The 21,007-nt window shown below is 31.8% G+C and overlaps 1 protein-coding gene across 2 annotated transcripts in view; it reads right to left on the minus strand.

The window, feature by feature from the left end:
• Nucleotides 1-7,700: 7,700 nt before the first annotated feature.
• Nucleotides 7,701-21,007, minus strand: part of LOC136984652 (ubiquitin carboxyl-terminal hydrolase isozyme L3-like) — a 53,276-nt gene continuing 39,969 nt past the window's right edge. Inside the window, exons 7-8 of one of the 2 annotated variants that reach the window (XM_067281726.1) lie at nucleotides 9,785-9,879; nucleotides 7,701-7,915 (exon numbers count right to left, since the gene is read on the minus strand). In XM_067281726.1, the coding sequence (XP_067137827.1) occupies nucleotides 9,787-9,879 (93 nt within the window). In that variant the 3' untranslated portion in view covers nucleotides 7,701-7,915; nucleotides 9,785-9,786. Of the gene's footprint in view, nucleotides 7,916-9,584; nucleotides 9,726-9,784; nucleotides 9,880-21,007 lie in introns of those variants that run through there. The other variant, XM_067281727.1, reaches the window with a different exon arrangement.

The raw sequence follows: 21,007 nt of genomic DNA on the forward strand, positions 1-21,007 counted from the left end.
TTAGGGGGAAATGTTTCTAGAAATTTTCAGGAAAATCGGACCATTGGTTCGGGAGATATGGTCCCACCCCTTAATATCACCCGAACTAATCTGATAATGGTAGCAATTACTAGGGATGGAAACAAAGAATTCCGGGAAAGTCCAGCAACAACGTTGCCATCTTTTCGTAATATTAATAGAATAAACTAACTTCATATATTTTCCATTCTTGTATCCTTGTAATATACAATAATTATATATACACTAACACGAAGAAAATACAGAATATTTATCATCAAATATACATAAAATTTGGCAATATACAGGTGCTTGATTATTGTTAACTGACAGGATAATTTTTAATATACATTAGGATCTGAAAGAGATAATCCTCCTCAATCTACGCCCGAACATAATTAAGAAAATAATAAAATTATTTATTTAAATATTACGAAACTTGGTCTACCGATTCGCTACCAATAAATATACAATTGACTATTGTGGATAAACACGGAAGTGTTACGTAAAAGAAGTGCTGATGCCGTTATTGACGGAAGTGCGTCATCAATACATCTCCAATTTCGTAACCGGTTTACATCCTACTAATTTCAAGAATAAAAATTCTCAATAATATAATTTAAGATTAATCTATGTTCGAACAAATAAAACAACAACAAAACGAGTAATTATTTATTGTAACGTCGTCACAATGCCGGGCTGCAATTTTCATAATTTAAAATATATGCTCTCCACCTCAATATAGTAGTGGCTTGCCCCTGTACATCATACTTTTCCGTAAGCAATGGAATCGTGCCCGGTTATCTAACACCTTTCGGGGGGATTTTTAAATCGGAAGTTCTTACATAGTTAATCGGGGCCTCCTGCCCCTAAGGTTTTCATATCTGGTATCGCCCTTCATCTATTTAACTCCGTTCTCGAGATTAAGGAAAGACACACAGACGGACGACAGTGGAATAGATCTACAAGTTTTTCAAAATTTAGCCCAATCTTTACATTGTATATGCATGTATATAATCTATGAAGGATAGAGATTTTGTATTTATTTTTTTGAATAGGAGCAGTTTAGTTTTGCCAGCAATTTAGCCTTTACAACAGTTAACTTAGAATTTAGGCCTCATTTAGATAAGGAATACACTAGATCTTGAGGTTCTACTACACTTAAGAAAACGTTTTATTATCCCTCCTATAACAGAAATTGGGACAAATAAATATTTATGCTCATTTATAATTTACATTTAGTTTGCATATTCAGCAACCATAAAGACTAAAAACACGTATGACAAGCATCTGATATAAATATTTTAATATATCTTTTTTTAAAGAAAAATTTAAATATGACAGATAAATAATATATATTATTTGCAAATAAGTTATATAGAATGAAAAAAAAATAATAGTAAGTATTGCTTAAGACATTATTAAAACATTCCTATTCATTAGAAAGGAAGTTTGAGTTGTTTCGAGATTAATTTCAAGTGTTCTTATAAGAAGACAACACCGTTAAAAATATTATTTTGTAGTTTGAACTGCAGGTTTTGCGGGGCCTCGTGAAAAAGTTATTAGTGGGCCCCAAAATATTTACGAAAGTAACTTTTTTCTTCTAATCAAATTTTCTCAGAAATTTGAGTGAGGGCCTTTCAGAGGTTCAGTAGAACCTCGACTAAAGTGATGCCCAAAAGACAGACGTCTGAGCAGGCCCTAATAATTAATACACTAATTATTATTTAAAATTGTATAGCTGATTACCTTCCTTGTATATAAATGACTAAATATACTGTAATCCAGAGCAAAATTTATGGAAAAACAAGATACAAGAACACTTGTTTTTTCTTAAAATTTTCCCTGAATTATTATATTGTTTTATTAATTTTTAAATCCAATTTATAGTTAATTTTCCTAATTTTTTTTATCTATAAAATGATCAATTTTATATTTATACAGCACACAAAAATAACGCGTTAATTATAAACAACCCGACTATCGCTTCAGATAAGTCGCAAACCTTTAGCCCATTACACCTATAACACTATAGTTGTTCCTATTTGCGAGCATTACTAAGCTCGGTTGAGATATAATTTTATTAATTTACTCATTAATTTGCAATTACCGCCATTTTTCAAGCTCGGACTTACTCAAAGACTATATCACAGAAAAAAAGCAATGATATTTGTTTAGTATATTACTTATTAAATGCAATGCATACATAATCGAGTGAAGTAACTGATGCAGTTTTAAACATCATCACTCATGTCGTTTCGAATTTCTAAGAAAATGCAATTCATCAGCCAGCATAAGCAACCGAAACGATTTTCTTTATCCATTTAAATGACAGCTAAAATGATTAATTGTAGGAATAAAAGAAGAAGAAGAAAAAAAGAAACAACTAAATTTGCTTTTGAACTTACCTAGAATAATAACTTAAGCATTTTATTTAGGTGAATAATGAGTCTGGCTAGCCAAAGGGATTAAACTGCGCTACTTTTGATTTCCTACTGGTTTCAACATTTCACATTCTAGTCATATTCCACTCACAGCAGTATGCAGATTTCATTTAGTTTGTAATTGAAATATTGCAACGGACAGACAAACAGACTCTTCTTCTACTTAAAAGTAAAACCAAATTAGTTTCCAAATTAGGTAACTAAAAAATGCTATAGTGACTTCGCATCTCTCTACAGAAATTACACTCGTAAAATTAGAAATTATTGCGTTTTTTATAGTCTCACTGGCTAAAAGAAATTATATTTTTACAGTAAAATTTTACTTGTTTTATTATAAGTTCCAATGTTAAATAGGCCTAGCTGATTCAAATGTAGTAGATTCTATAACAGGGATTCACCTAGATGTCAATGGAACAATTAGATACCTATTGTTTTTTTTTCCGAGGATTTCTGATAAATTTTCAAATAATAACAACAACAATCACGTGTGAAATTCATTGACTGATCCCCCTAAAAATTTCGACCAAGATTCAATCGACCCCCCTAAAAATTTTTAGGGAGGTCGATTGAAGAGTGTGCTTTCCTATACGAGGGTCAATGCAAGGAAAAGGATGGGATTCTATAAGATAATTACAAACTTTCACAAAAATCATTAAAAGAATGTGAAAAATGATTATTATTATTAGATCTATATCGGAAATTATATACAATATTTTATTAAAACAATAATTTTCACGGGGGTGTTGTTTTAATGATCACTTATATTTCACTAAAAAAACTTATTTTTACTATATTTAAATTAGATTTATTAACTATAATTATTATATAAACACTAAAGCATCGTTTATTTAAAAATCTAAGTCAATGATCACTGCAATTTCATCATCAGACCTCACACAATTCGGTTAAAAAGAATGTTAAACTTCAGCTTTTAATGGCTTAAAATACTGAATATTAAAGTTATTCTGAAAAAATAAAACATGATCTATCTTTTTCCCAGCCTAAAATTTGAAATTCTGAAGAATTAATTAATGATTTAGAGGTATATTTTATTATAAAAGATACATTTAAATTTGTTTTTTCACCCACAGACTATACATAAACTTCAAGCATTGTCTTTCGATTGTTCAGATTATAGACAATGATTCATTCCTCGCCTATCGTAAACTATAGAGAGAGATGATCAAAAAATTATATTAAACCGATGACTTCATTACAAGAAAGCTTACATATTCAATTAGATATTTTTTAACATTAATTTTCAATTATGACTACTATTATTTTGCTATATTTCAGACCGATATAACATATCCTATTTGCTATTATTTAAAATGCAACCTTAACCTGGTTAACAGCATTATTTAATACTTTTTATTAGTGTTTAACGAGGATCCTCATAGTAATTTTGTAAACACAGTTGAACCTCCAAGAACGGCCATGTTTAAAAAGTAAGCTTGACAAAATCATTCAAACCTGTAAACAGCTACTGACAGGGTCGGTGGTCGCTGTTCGCAGGTTTGATTTTACCAAGCTTATTGTTTAAAACCTCATAATCAATGCAACTCTCTTACTGCTATTATTCTAGTTTAATTTATTCAGTATTTAATTACTTATATATATATATATCAACATTCTCAATTTTAATTTATACAAAATTCGGAAAAATTACGTACGAATCAGCAACGTAAGAGCCCATTAATTAATGTACTTAACAGCGAGATTTTCTGAATTTTAAGCTTACAACATTCCGATTCTAGACAAGTATTTTCTCCAGAATTGATGAGGAAAATATTGCGCGATGAATAAACGATACGGCATTCAATTCATCCAGTTGTCAGTGCGAATCGATATAAGCCAATGTTATATTTATAGGAACTACGAATGAATATATTACCACCGTAACACAACCGGGAAAATTGACTTTCAATTGTGATTTTGTAAAATTATCTAATCAATAATAAATTAAAATCCTGTTTCGTAAAGATTGATACGATACAATTACATCGGTTACAATAGTCGGTATGTTTACCCTGTAATAAAAATATTCTTACGGGGGTAGAAAACAAAGATTAGTATTCTTCTAAACGAATTTTTCGAATGGATAAAACCTATTTTAAAATTATTATTGAGTCGTACGTTAAAAGTTTTGAAAACCGGCAATTTCCCCATCTTTCAAACTAGTTTTCTTCTCTACGATAATTTCGTCTATCAGAAATGATGAATCTCTATTTTAACTTAAGTTAAAACCATTTAAAATCCAAGCGAACTTTATTATTATTATTTTTTTTAAGTTAGGAATAAAGAACTTTTGATAGGAGAGGAGAGATCAGTAAAAGGCGCTTTCGTCTCCAACACAAACTGTTTCCTCCGTTTCCCTACCATTCAGACAAACTGTCTTCAGATCGTCTTTTTTTTATTACCGATACTATTGAAAAACCTTCCCTAGTTTTACACCTGCCTAATCGCATTATTCGAGATAATTCATTTATTCCGTATAAACGGCTCTCGTTATTTACTATTCTAAACAGTCGATTCCTTCTTCCACCTATTCTATTTTTTAAAATTCCCAATTTTTATACTTAATAAATAAATAAAATATTACACACACACTTCAAAACTTTACTTTGTTACAATTTATTATATTACAGGACTAAATATATTTTTTGTTCTAGTTATTAACTACTTGGAAATGTTTGTTTTACAAGAGTTAATTAAAAATTTTGAGAACGTTAGAAGAAATTTTGTCACTCAAGTGTTGGCTAAGGTCAATTCATCATGTGAAGCCATCATCTATCACTTTCCATGCCCGGTTCTGGTGGTATCGCTCTATTCTTTCGGTCAGCTACACTTATTCTACTGTCAATAACAAATTTTGTAAACGTAAGAACAGGAAAACAAATATGCCAAAAACAAGATACAGAAAATTGCCTTTTTTTCAATTAGAGAATTTTTAATTATAAGCTTATCATCTTAATCACTTGATATAATTATTATTCAATAGGCTTTAATGAGAAATATTCTAATAAAATGAACAAAAAAATAGTAGTAATTATGGTAGAAAATTTTTTTTAATCTGTAAATATTTTAGATATTTATAATTTATGAGTAGTTTGATTAACAATGGTGAATGATAGTATAATAAAAATTTATATTGATCGGCGATGCCTTCGAAAATTACTTTCTAAGAAGGACAAAAAGTATAAATTTAGAATGACAGCTGACGTCCTTATTTCTATCAAGTGTATTACTTTCTTTTTTTCTAAAAATAATGGTGAAATAATGTTAAGTTTTAGGTAACTAGACAACTACTTTTATCAATAAATATTGAAATGTAAATCTTGGTATATGAACAATACATCGACTTAAACTTCTACTTAAAGCTTTTAGGTATACAAAATTCTGCACACTTCAAAGTATACCTTTAAGATTTGAATCCTGTGCAGAGAACATCCCCCAAACCAAATTTATACAAATATATTCTTTTTTTCTATATATATATATATCGTAAAACTGAACCGTCATTCCATTTCTTTCAAAAATTAAGTGAAATTTTTTAAAAAATGAATTTGAATACTGAGCGAACATTCTACACTTCTTCGCATCCCATTCATTCACTTCACTTAAGTGAATGAATAGATGCTTATATAAAGTTGTGTGTATACATTAAAACGATTTTCTCAGACAATAGTCTTTTTAGATATACTGTAGTCTACTTCAGATTTGCGCTTCTTTGTTAAATGTTACGATTTTCTTCTTCTGTCAACAGAGAATTATTATATTATATAATGGCATTTCCTTCAGGGAAAAAAGTATTATTTAATAACATGTTTTAGAATCCTAGTCGTTTAATAAATATAATTTAACGGTGTTTAGAGTAAGAGTAAGGTTCACGTGTACAAATTTCCTAAGAATGAGTATGTGAATTTTTATAAAGAATAAAGGTTTCAGAACCACGGATGATAAAGGATTGGACATAACCACAAACATGTCGACCGGATGTCAACAACTGGGCCGGAACGTCAACGGTGATGGATGAAGGGTCCAGTTCCTCCCCAGAAAATGACGGATCAGAATATTAAAGAAAAGCGCAATCAATAAAAAAGAAGGAACGAGAGACTGAAGTGACCATGTTTACAAACAAGGATCGGGCCTTAACAATGAGAAGACTGCCACCCGTGGCCACACCACTCCGCAGGAGTGGTAGATGGTGCAGGTGGAGGACACTCAAGATGGTCGCTCTCCGCAGGAACGGACTTCTCGACATCAATAAGTTATTACGTTATATTAAACACAAACGGAATTCGTCTTCTATTAAAATTTCTTCCGTATAATAATGTCTTTCCCTTTTTACTACTTTTTTTTCGGTTTTAATTCGCAGTTTTCTTGAAAAATCCTTTTGTATTTGAAATAAAATCATTGTAATTTATTTGCACTTCCATGCAAACGTTTTCATGCCCAAAATGGAGGCTTAATTACACGAAAAAGTAGCAGTAGGTCTACTTAAACGATGTGACGACGTCAAAATTATTTCCAGATGTCATTATGACATCACTTTTAAAATTAAGAATTACGTCGGAATAAACACAACCCATGAGTAAGTTCAAATCAACCTTCAAAAAACTGTAACAATATTTTTAATTAGTCTGTACAATTGTTTTCGAACATTACTGTACAATGAACAAATCGAAATTACTAAATACTTCAATATGTAATAAATCGAGTAATAGACATTCTCTTTACCATAGAAGAACGTTAATCGTAGCAATTACATGTAACCATGAAATACTAATAAATTGCTAGTGACGGTCATGATCTATGATTTTACTATTTAAGCCGATCATCGGCTTAAGTAGAAGTGAAAATGGGAAGTAAAGTACAATACGTGTATGTGTGCTCGTGATGGATAGGAAATGGGAAAGTAAATATACGTAGAAACCGAATGCAAGCTACCGTTTATGAAAGTGCACAGCTATTAGGGATTAGCGAGAAAATATTTGCATTCATAGAAACTATGCAAACAGAATAGAGCACGCGCGAAGTTGAGCTTTCCTCGAACGGGTGAAAGCTTTTACAGAAGAAACAAAAACTTAAAACAACATCGCATCGGAAACTTTGCCGTAATTTCTGTTGCATCAGACAGGTAGCTGCTGCTTCTCAAACAAGGGGGAAAAGATGAAACCATCAACGCCATCTGTTGCCGATCTACCGAAGTAACGATGGAGGCGCGTACTTTGCTTGAGATAACATTACTTTCTTCGATAAAAATTAGAAGAAAAATTTAATTACCTCAAAAGTCGTACAAATAAGCAACGTTAAATTTAATTAATAATAATAATAATAATAATTAAAAAAAAATCAAAGCGAGTACAAATGGCCAGGGACACAAGTGACATCTGACAATTCGTCAGATGCCAGTTTTAAAGCTGCAAATCTTGGCTTCGAATTCCGTCCATCGGCGATTCGTAAGATGGCACCTGAAAAAAAAAAGAATCGACTTAATGAAGTAGCAGTTCGCCACGCGCCAACTCAAAAAACGCGGCTGACGATACGGTCACGATGATCGTGACAGCGACCGCCTATCAGAAATGTAGTGTAGAAGACCTCACACTAAGTGCTAACACGTGCAAACCGTGTAAATATTCCCTCCCCAAAGCCTGGTCACGGGTCGATGAGGTGCTCTTTGATCGATGTCTAATTTTGACGTACTAGATCCGATACGAGATACGAACGGACAGAAGTTTGTAGCCGGTCGCCATCCTTTTTGCCCGCTTTTTGTAGTTACGATATCGGTAAGCCGCTACAAATCTGTAGAATTAGGCGGATCCCGTTCCACATAGTTATTTTCTGCCCCAGTTAAAATGGAGGAAAGGGGAGATTAGACGGTTTTCCGGTGGCTGTTTACAGTGGAGGGACGCAGATCGGATGTCCGTAGTTGAAATCGGAGCAACTCTCTAAATTGGATTGTCCATTCTTTTCAGCGAGACCCTGCTTGGCAGGGCTTACGCGCTAGGACATCGTACCCACAGATGGTCATCGCGGGTGAATTCCGGAGTAACTGTTTCCAGGTTCAAAAAGTTTTTACTAGGACTAACGAAAAAAAGAGTGAAAATTTCTTTAATTAAAACGATTTTGTTTTCTCAAATGTTCTTGAGAAGAAGAAATGTTAAATCTTAAATTGAAGAATCTTAAATTGAAAATTGCATCTGTTAAATTTGATAAAGCAGCATTTGTTTTTTTTTTCCTCATTTTATTCTTTTATATTTCAGGAAACATATTATACATTGCGTATTCTGTTTCAAAGAATAATTATTATAAAATAAAAAATTAAAATTCCAATACAAGACGAAGAAATTTTTAACGAAATTCACGCAAGAACAGGAAAGAATTAAAAAGTTAACTGAATACAGATTATAGAATTGTTAATATAACGAAAAAAGGTCTTTATTTTGAATTACTATATAACCGTTATAAATATATGTAAAGAAATGCGCAAACATATTATTGCAAAGATCAGAGTGACCTACTGCAGGAAAAAAAAGGGAAACAAATTTATTAGCTGGTCTTGGGTATGGTATACAATGGCATCTGCCGGTGGTCACGGTCGGACAGATGGCTAATACACGCCAGTAGGAGCGGGCGCCCAAAAAATACAATATGATACAGAAAACTTAGTGTTTACAAGGACGCACCCTTGTAGCGTCTGGACGAAACATGACAAACACCGTTATAAGAAGATCGTCATTGAGGGCAGATGGTTGACCCCTTCTGGCCATATCTTTCGCCACAATAACTCTTTTAAAGATTGACAACCTATTTTTCTCGCAGAAAAAAAGCTTTGACAAATCCTGTAAACCTAAACCCTCGGACGAAATTGGAACAGGGGTCCTCAAACTTTGTGTGGCATGGCATTCCTTTAACATAGAATTTTAAGCGACCTTTACGATTAACGGTATAGGTTTCCACCAGGATTAATTCTTTTACTACAGTCAAGTTTTGTGGTAAATTTTGTATATATAGAGTGTATATTCTTTTATTGAGAAACTTGATATGAAGCACGTGTTTCTTCTAATGAAAAATTTATTTTATTTATTTATTTTTATATTAATAAATACTTGTAACCAATTAAAATTCAATTATATACCGTTACAATTAATTGCGTAAATAATACGACAACGTTACAAAGAAAATTATACAAACAGAAAATAGAAAGATACAGCAAACTGTCACTATCAAGTAGAAGTTGTAAACATTAGTTACTAACTTTCGTAAATAAATCTCCGTTATCTGGAAACCAGAAAATGCGAATTAAGTCACGGAACTAGCCTACCGCAGAAAATACTTACCCTCAATTTGTTTCGACTCCCGTCAGGGCCACAACGGAAAAGTTAACGTTACTGGGATCTCGGGCCATAAACTTCTCGCATATTCTGCAAGCATCCTGAAAGGAGAAACAAAATGAATGAAATAAGTCTACCGTTTCGTAGACTTCGGCGGGGTTTATCGGACCGGTTCGACATACCTGCTCGTCACAAACGATAAGATAAAGAGAAAATGTCGACACTTAATGTTCTTACGCCATTCCAGCGTTACGGTTGCACGCCCGTCGGTTTATCAGTACAAAACTAGCAAAGACTAGATAGACCGGACGAGAAGCTTGTTCGGATAGAGAGAAATCTATCTTTTTGTTAACGATAGATTTCTTTATCTTATTTCCCTTTCTTTTATTCAATTGAAAAGACGAATTCCATTCAAAACGCCTGTTTATACTCGACGCCAAGCTGTCTAAATTGTAGGCTTTACTATTAAGAATCAAGTCTGCGAGTGTCGATAGTTAAAAAAATGTCGGTTTTTTTTTCGGAGATAATTTGCAATAATCAGCAAAAAATCAGCAAATGGTGCAAAAAATACTCGTCTTAATAAATATCGAACTTCATTAAAACATTCTTAAAAAATCGAAATTTACCACTAATTATAACACGCGGTATGCTAATTTACAGTGCTTATTATATTACAAGTTACACAGAAGGAAATTTTATATTCTCCAATTAATTATTATAATTCGTTTAATGTAATGAAAAGCTATTTCAAAGACTTTCTCTAGAATTCTAAATAAGTTAGCAACGAAACAAATTAAATTTTATGCAAATTTATATCTTACGTATAGCTACACCCAACCACTATTTAATTATGCATTTCAACATATATACAGACATTTTCTATTCATTATTAACACAATGTATAACACGAAACGAACAGCATAATTAAATTATTATTAATGCTTGGAATTAACATTAATAATAATAATTTAATTATTAAAGTAAAGCTTAAACAATGCTAACTACTTTTTCAAACTATAATCTAATGTTAAAACTTGGATAATTCGTGTGTAAAATAATAAAATAATCATCATTAATATTAATTAGAATTATAAAGATACATGAGAAATAAAGTTCATGATTAAATTATGATTAAATTAATCTTGGGTTCGACTATAAAATGTTAAAATGAATGTAGTAAATTGGTTTCAATATTTTTCAATTAATCATGGATATAAGAATAACCCATTAAAGGAGAGGAAAGTAGTTTACAAATCATTGATATGAATTTCATTATGAAATGTTAAAGTGAATTCCTGACAATAATAATTTGTTATAAATATATTCATTAAATTAATAATATACATATTAACATTAACAAAGCCATTATCGATGCTGTATCACTATATTACAAGTTTACATTGTGACGTGTGAAGAGGGTATTGTTTTTTAAACAATTTAAAACATGTTTTATTAAAGAAATATTTAAATACAATGAGGGACTGTCAATCAACTAGATCAAAAGCTGATAGATTACGATAAAAATTGAATACACATGCATTCATGTGTGTTCGCAGAAAATTTTACAGGGGAGGGAGAAATATTTGAAGAGAAATAACTAGGGAGAATTTAATTTTTGGGATTTTTTCACAAGTAGGTTATAGAACACAGTATTGCATCAATACAAAAAGACAGACAAAGTGCCCCATAGTCGAAGGTGTAAGGTTACATATCTCAGTCACCTTTACGATTATAATTATTGGAATTTTTACTCCATCCCAGGAGGGGCAAGTGCACTGTTTGCTCCCATCTGAGGACACCCATACATGCTTTAACTAAGAATAGAAACATAAAGATCTTATTTTAAAGTTACCGTCTATATAATTTCATTCTTTACTATTTTAAACAGGGCTCATTAGAACCGGATTAGAATTTTAATGGCATCTATCACAAACTTATACATTCAGAATTAGTATATTTTATAATGTATTTTGATATAAAACTTGTTAATAGCGTTTTTTTAACTTGTAAATAATCAGTATACAGTCTACATTAAAGCTCAAAAATAACTTTTTATTAAAAACAGTTATCCAGACAATAAATCTACAAAATATTAATAAAAACAGCTCGAATTTTTTGTCATTTATTATTTATTGAATGTACTTCAAAGTGACTGAATATCGCGTAAAATATCCAGGGCCTTTGAAAGCTTGGTATGGGCCCTAGGAGTGGAGCGGGCCCCCCTTTTTGAACAAATGAAATACGTAGAATATTTCTTTATTAATGAAAATCAGTCTTGAAGATTTTATTTTCTGTTAGCGAAAATAACATTGAATTGTTAGAGGTAGAAAGCACTAGGAAATACTTCTAAATTTTCTCCGGCCGGAAAAAATCCCCAGCTTTCCTCTCGAAGGCTTTCAATATATCTAATGTACTGTACGCGTAAAATTATACAATTATGTGATATTTTATTAAAGACATTTAAAATTAATTGTAATCTATACGTAAAAGCAATCGTACATTGCAAAAATAAGGTATTCAAATTTACAATCGACGATTCTCTATCGAAATTCTCGCTACGGGTAGACATGTTCAAACTTTACACGAACAATTAGAATTTATAAAGAAAGAGTACGTTAAGAAGTCCGCCTATAACAATATTTTCGCCAGAATAAAAAGCAAACATTCGCTTATTCATGAATAATTAAACAGCATTTGTTGCCTTTCTTTCAACAGGAGTTATCGTCGTGATAATGTCGAATATTAAAGACAGAACAATATTCGGCAATTTATAATATTAATGATTATTTAAACCGATCTTTTTGGCTTCTGGATGACTATAAAAGTAATAATATAGGCCTACTTAAAATAGATGTTACGACTTCAGAATTTAAACTTTAGATATAGAACACACAAGATTTCCCCTTCTTATTTGCCAATGAAACAGATACAATAAGAAATTAATTATTTAAAATGTAATTTATGCATTATTAAACACATCAAAATAAATACTACTTTATATACATTCGACACGTGCATTTCACAAGATTCTGAACGAAAATTTCAATTGTAGTTCGAAATATTAAGGAAAAATTATTAATTATTATTATTATGCTTAATTACTCATTACATTTTAAATATCATATAAACTTCAGATATTATTAGCAGTTTGGATCGTAATATATTAATTATACATAACCACATTAATGATAGAGTTTATCTAACGGAGATTTTTAAAGCACTTCCTAACGGAACCAGACAAAAAGTTAAAAGTTTTGCATAAAATATTTGAGTTAATTGAATGGAACGGAAGGTTTAAAGTATTTTCTATCTCCGAAAAATCAGTTCATTTTATTTTTTATCTTAGAAAAACCTGCCTAAACTTTTAAATTTTCTAACAAAAACAACATATATCAGTCAGTAGTCTTATACAAGCAAGAATGGAGATAATGGTAATTTGTCAATCAAGATTTGAACCAGCTTCTTCATTGCCTCGGGACGTGAACAGTCAAACTTTTTCAATCATGGACACGAAAACATTCGTGATCTCTGCACCAGAAATATGCTTAAGGCAAAGATGATGATAGTAATTAATATGAAAGAGTCGAATAATTTTATAGGCATTAAAAAGAGAAGCTTATAATTGACAGCTAACAACCATCAGCACAGAACTGATGTTTCCTGTTTTATCAAAAACATGAGATAATCCAAAATCTCGACATTTAAAAGGAAAATTTATTTGTTCGACGTTTTAAATTACGACAATCAGATTTTTCGATAAAACAATTTCTTGTAGAAGGAAGCAAATCCGGCATTAAAAGTTAATTTGAAGATAAATTAACTGTAAGGTAACGTCGTAAAAAATTATTTTAAAAATGTAATTACAAAACAAATAATAAAGGAACCGGAACTGTAACATGTTGTTCATTCAAGTATTGTTAATACAGTAAAACCTGTGTAAACCGAAATCGCGAGGTACCGAATATTTTTCCGCTTTCGACAGGTTTATGTTTTAAACGTAGAAAAATGTTCCGTCCCGAGGAATTTTTCGTTTAGGCAGGTTCCGTTTTGGACAGGTTTTACTGTATAACCATATACAAACCGCTAGACTATTATTCTATACTTTACTTCATGTAAATTTATAATGATAATCCTTTAGCAAAATTTTTTAAAATGATATTTTAATGGAGGAAATGCTCTTGAACTGAGGGGTTCTTCCGTCGCAGGCTAAATTTAACACTAAGCTCGTGTATTTTACATTATAAATATTGATATTTACGCATCTATCTGTATACTTCTAGCAATAATAGTCGACGTTGACAAAAACAGGAGGCATGCGCTAGTAGGAAAAAAAAAAAAAAACATTTAACACACTGTAAATTTATAATAGTCTCTAAACGTTGCTGAGGACACTAACTATGAAACACCTGTTAAATTTACTCCCGAATTTAAAGCTTGGGTTAGATCTCGCGAGAACGATAACAGATTTGGTTAAACGTCACACTACGAATAATAATAAAACGGGGGAAAATGAAGGGTAAAAAAAAAATTTACGCTTTCGACGTTAATTGCTAAGAACGATTAGCCAAACGGAGTCACCAGAAACCAGATCTCAACGTATTTTGAGAAAGGTTAATGGACCGAGTGGTTATTATTGTTACGATTTATACAGTAAGTTGGAAAATATGCTGGACAGTCGGCCGGCCAACAGTGTTCTTACCGACGACGGTCGCCCAGGTAGACGTGACTACCTTGCCAGTCAGGTTCCGGAAACCAACGTGACCCTGACAGGGTGTGGTCTTGACCCGTACCAACGATATCCCTGTAATCTAACCCTAAGCCCCGAGGTAGACAGTGTCCTTCGAAAGACAGAACAATACTCACAGTTGCCCGCTACATCCGTCTACGGTTCTGGCTATTTATATTTTAGGCTACATTATTTAAACACCGTCGGAGGAGACGCGCGCGCGAACACAATTAAAAAATAAATAAATAAAATAAATAAAAATAAAAATTCGGAGCCGGCTACTCTCGTAACCGGGGATCCGGTTTCAATTAATAAATGACATTTTGCGCCGTGTTCATTACATTCTGCTTCGTCCCATTGTATCAGACGCTTAAGCGAGGCCCCATAGAGTACTGTGCAACGCGGAAAGACTGGGGGCTACCGTCGACCGACCAATCACGGTTCGCCGTTCTGTATGACGGAACACGTGGCGCCGTTTGGAGAGGAGGAGAAGGCGGCCGTCCAATAGTCGATCTGCACGTGCCCGAGTCTAGTCACGTGCTGGATGGCAGTATAATTACGGGAGAAACAAGTAAATGGAGAATGTGTGCGAAACAAATTAGTTGTTAGGTTGCAGAAGAATAATTAATCACGGTGCCGCGAGACACGGATGATGCGCGCACACACGAGCGGTGGAAAGGACGTCGTTGCCGAAAATATTGGCCGTCTTAAAATAAAAGGAACCACAACCGGAGAGGCAGAGGCGGCATTTAAAAAGAAAGAAAGAAAAAAAAAGGGTTCCTTTAATGGTTTCGGGCTCTGTAAGCCTACCATCTTTTCCTTATTATTCCCACAAGGAGGATAAGTGTGGCACAGCAGGTGTCTCGCACGGGTTGACATGGGTGGTGCTCGGATGTCAATATCCTACGAACTACATTATATCCGTTTCCAATATCTCCCCAACCGACTGTTCGGTTGTAAGAGTGTTTCTGACAGAAGGGTCGACAACCAAAGCAAATCCCACAGGACAAAGCATCGTTGAAATGTACATTTTTGACAAGGAAACCCTCAGAAAAGATTTCTTAATCGATCTCCTTGCAAAATATATAAAATGTCAACTTTACATCGAATATTTAAAATATTTCGAATTAATATAATTAGTAAATTTCCATTAGTGAAATACTTAATTTACTCTTTAAATTTAATTAATTAATTAAAAAACTTAAAACTCAATTAAAATATAAATGCTGAAAATATCTTATTCCGCTCTCGACTGACAGAACATTGTATTAACATTTAATACATTAAATCATTTCGTCCCATATTCCTATAAATTTACTTTAATTTATAATCCATTGTATAAAAAACAAATATCGAGAAACAGGATATAATTAGGCACACTTACATTTATTTTTATTCGCCTATCTGATCAAAATCGCGCATTTGTTTAGGTTAATACGTTCGTAATAATATATTACAGCAGTAGTAAAATCTACATTAGGGCTCCATATATACGTTCTATATGAGAAATAAATAAAGTTAAGTCTTTCAGATGTTGAGATGATATAAAAGCCGCTCTTTCAGAAAGAAGCGTAGATAAAAGAAGTGCTTCTGGATTTATTTTACCTCTTGTGGATGCCGGGATATAAAGAATGCCATGGCTCCGATCGACCTTCGAGCCTTTTCATTTTATTTCGTTTTTCTAACTTTACGGACCATAAAACTGCTGATCTAAACTACCAAGCGTTAATGGACAAGATCTCGTAAAATTTATGCAGTCGGTATTCTCCGAACCGAGTTACACGCCGTTAGAGTGGTTAGTCTTTTATTAAATTCTTTACAGCTATCGACTTAGCGAGAAATTATGGCGTTTATTTAGATCGTATGTTAAACATTAACCTGTATTTTTTTTTCCTAGAACGAGTTTAAATTTGACATAAAGAAAAAAGAAAAACAAAGCTAACTGGACTTTCGACAAACAAATAACTGCATGCAATTTGTATATTCATAACTGATTAAAAAAAATAGTCAAATAGACACGCTTAATACAATATCTAATTGCGTTTTTTTATAGGATACAGTTAATTTTAAAAGTTACATTGTAGTTAGATCACTAGCAAATGAGGTTTTTTATGAAGTTCTGAGAATCGCGAACGAGGAAGTTGAGTTTTCTAATTTAAATTACAATAAATTTATCACTATAATCCCGAATAAAACAACTGTTACCAACACGGGCACCCGCAGAAAATTTAACAGGGGAGGGAGCAAAACTTGGAGAGAAATAACTACGTCAATAAATTATTTATTTATTTAACTTTTGGGTTTTTTTTCACAAGTAGATTATAGAACACAGTATTGCATCAATACAAAAAGACAGACAAAGCGTGCCATGGTCGTAGGTGTAAGGTTACATATCTCAATCACTTTTACGATTATAACTTGTGTTTTTATTTGATCCTGGAGAGGGCAACTGCCCCGTTTACCCCCTCTGAGGACGCCCATGGCTGCCAACTTTTAATATTCGTGAGTTTGTGATCTCAAATCACGGGCGTCGATCCATAAAGGAGAGAGGGGCCATGACCCCCAATATTTTTATATCAGCAGATATCCCCCTCCCGCAGTATTTTTTATTTTATACCACACTACTAAAATTAGGAGTACAAGCGAGCACTGCACACAAGTACTGTAGACATCCTATTGTCCCTATATATACATGTAAGTTATGCCCAATACATACGTACAAATGGATACTCAAATTATAATGAAACTAATGTTAGCGAATGATTAACCTAATCAAATTAAGTTAATTATTGGATTAAACTGGTTGCTTGTACTCTAAATTTTTTTTAATTGGATATTTATTATATTTATTAAAGACGCTTTCGTCTTACTGCATCAGTCTCATGCTAATTACCGTATTAAACTAGGTTCTTAATTAATGTAATTTAAAAATAAATTTATGATTAATGGACTTAATTTAACGCAATGTTAGAAAATTAATCATCGATATACGAGCCTACATAAAGCGCATAAGATGTCTTATTTTCGACGTAACATAGAAGAAAAATGATGTCTAGAAGAACCATAACTGCGCATGTATCGGGTGTAGTCCAGGTAAGTCGAACATTTATTGTCAAGAGGAAAATGCTTGACACATGATATTACTTAATGTATTCTAAGCGCCGAACGTAAAATTTAATTTATAATTTTAACGACAACGGCACGGTTATAGATAATTTCACAAAAACTGTTTATATAAAACAGCAAATCGGTTTCAAAATGTGTTAAAATGGATATTTTATCTCCATTAAAAAACAAAATTAGGCCAATAGGAGGCTCAAAACAGGAAATTCTATTAAATTTAATTTATTTACTTTGCCAACGCGTCGTTAAGGGACAAGAAAATCAACAATGTTGTGTAAAATTATCCAATTGCTCCTTCTAAAATACGTTATCAAATTATATTTTAGTACATTCGAAATTGTATATAATCAGATTCTCTGTTCAGATTTTATAACATAGTCTAATATTAAATATATATAACAATGTCAAATACCACGAACTACATAAAACACACATTCTCAGTTACCAGAATGTAAATGGAATCGGAAACACATTGGTACAACACGGAAATTGAGTTAAAATACAATTATTTTTTGTAATATAAATGTATTTGAATAAACAGAACGTAATAACGAACTTACAAGTTTACAATTAAAAATAAGCATCTTAACAAATTGATGAAAGAAATCAGTTATTGTTTTTATAAATTATGTAAATGACATTTTTCATTTCTATACCCTGTTGCAATATTCAATGTTACGTTATTATCCATGTTGTTACTGTTGGACAAAACGGAATATCAAATAACCAAGATTATATTGTACTTCTTTCCCCACAGCAGGTGTTACTTATCCAGATTAAATTTGATGCATGCCATTGGTTTTTCGATTCTTCCCTCCTCCTCTACAAAACACTTAAACAACCCTTCTACGAAAGACGTATTGTCACGTAAATAAATTTATTATTATTATTATTTAATATTACATAATATTATAACTTTCTCCATAAAACTACATTTGTTTATGAGGAAAAAAATATCCGAATATTTAGCTGTAACACATATTACAACACGAACAAGTTTAAAGTAACTTGATTCACGTAATTTTGATGCCAAAAATTTGTTATATAAATGCATGATAACATTTAGCGATATTCTAGGACAAACCGGAACAGAAGTTACGTTTGTTGTCAACAGTAACATCCTATTTACATTCGAAATAGGTCGCACCGCATCGCGCGAATGTCGTAAGATACGATCTTTTATCATGCACTTCGTAAGTAATAATACGAAAGAAAAAAAAGAAACCATACGTCGTCTCTACATCAGAATATTTATTTTAAAATCTTTTTATTTATTTATTTTTTCCATCGATAGTGAAGGTATCATTAGAAAAGGCCCGGGAAAAAACCGCCGAATAACACGGGATAACGATAATGGTATCATGAAACTCGCTTTAATGATATAACGCAACCTTTATAACGTATGTATCGAAATAATACATGGTGATTATCTTTTATGATTGCTATCCAGAAATTGTTCCGAATAGTTAACATCGGGCAAACCTATCTTTAAAGTAATTTTTCGACCTGCCATCTTTAAAAACAATGCCTGCATTTCATAAAACTGTTGAAACACTTATATCGTATAACAAAATTATCTCAATTAAATATACTATCCGTATATTAAGTGCCGTATTTTACAACAAAAGAAGAATTTCAGTCATACACGGTAATAAAGAAAACGATCTTACGCGATATTCTTCAAACCTTCATTAAAACGAGCTTGGTGCTGCACCCTAAACCACTACGAAATTCTTTAACACTCTCTTGTAACAATAATAAACAAATGAACTGTTCGCCAATCAATTATAACGTGTATCATCATCTCGAAGTTATAAACAGAAATTCTTTTACCGTTTCAAACATTTTCCTCGTTGTTTTATATTAAAAAAACAACGAGCAAAACAGCGCTTTAAGGTATTAAATTACTATTATTCTTCATTGATAGTACTATTAAAATAGGATTTGTAACACGAGATACGTTAATATTTTCGTTAAACGAGAAGAAATATTAATAGAAAATGGTCGTAACAAACTCTTATCGCCGAAAAAAATGTTATTGGAAAGTAAAAACAAAAATTTTATATCCATTAATTACAAAACCCTAAGACCTTACGACAAATCTTTCGTTTCTCCGCACGAAAATCAAATTTATCGTATTACTTCTGTGTGACAGAAGTTTAATTTTAAATTTCGAGTTAACAGTGCAAATAAATTTATTTTTCTCGTCGAAAAATCTTTACAAAATTATTATTTTAAATGAGATTATTGTCATGGCTTCTGGCTCTAACAGGATTATCATTATAATTATAGGCAGGTCTCTGTTTACTGTTATTATAGGCCATAGACAAATTAATAAGCAGAGGAGGTCTTTAGCTAGCCGCAACAGCGACTTTGATTCATGGGAGGTACAACTAAATTTTTTTTATGGTTTCTTTTTAACTCTAGGACTATTAAATATTAAAAAGATCCAATCTCTGGGAAGAGAGGAGGACGAGAATCGAATTTTCAAGCTCTTCTGATGACAAGTTCACTTACGTGCTATTTCATCATTTAGCTGTTACTAAAGATACTACTACAGCATTTAATAAGTGAAAAACCTAAAATGCTTAATTTTAATTTATAATATTCATCACATCTTAAAATTATTTGACATTTTTTAAAACTATTCTATCGACGAATGGTTTCCAGAATCAAGTAAAACTAGTAAAATTCAATTTTAATCACATTAAAAATCTGAAATATCAATTGAAAGATACTTCAATAAATACTTTATTTTCGGTCAGAAAGTGAGAGATATGGTGTTCGTTGATTTGATTTATGAACTCATTTAAACAATCCAGCAGTTATATAATAGTGCCAATTAAGTATAATAACCTTAATTAACGCTAATTGATAATATGTTAGTAGTTTAAGACACTTATCGCTGTGTTTCTTAAGTGAAGTCGGACAGCTTAAAATGGGCCTCGTTACGATTATCGAACGAGTGATTAAATTCTCATTACGTATAATCTAATTAGCTGGTTAAAATTTCATTCTGACAAGTTTACCTATTTCTTCCGACACGCTTAAGAATGGTATTTGAGATAAACCTGAAGAAATGATTCTATTAAAATAAGAATATGAACAATAAAAGGTGATTTTAAATTTCTGTCGTAGTTGTGGTTATTCTAGATTAGCCTGTATCTAGATAAGTAGATTCTATATTATATTTAGAATAACCAGGTTATAATTTTTTATTTCCACAAACAAACTGAACTTAATTTGGAAATAATAATCTTTCTACTTAATTAAATCATACTAAAGGGTTTAATAATAAGTTAGAATCATTCAGAAATTTTGAAAACTGCACTTAATACAATTCTAATCATTTCGGATAAACACAATTGTGCAACGAGGAA

The sequence above is a fragment of the Centruroides vittatus genome, unplaced genomic scaffold (genome assembly GCF_030686945.1).
Source record: "Centruroides vittatus isolate TY-2023 unplaced genomic scaffold, ASM3068694v2 contig_926, whole genome shotgun sequence".
Taxonomy (NCBI): domain Eukaryota; kingdom Metazoa; phylum Arthropoda; class Arachnida; order Scorpiones; family Buthidae; genus Centruroides; species Centruroides vittatus.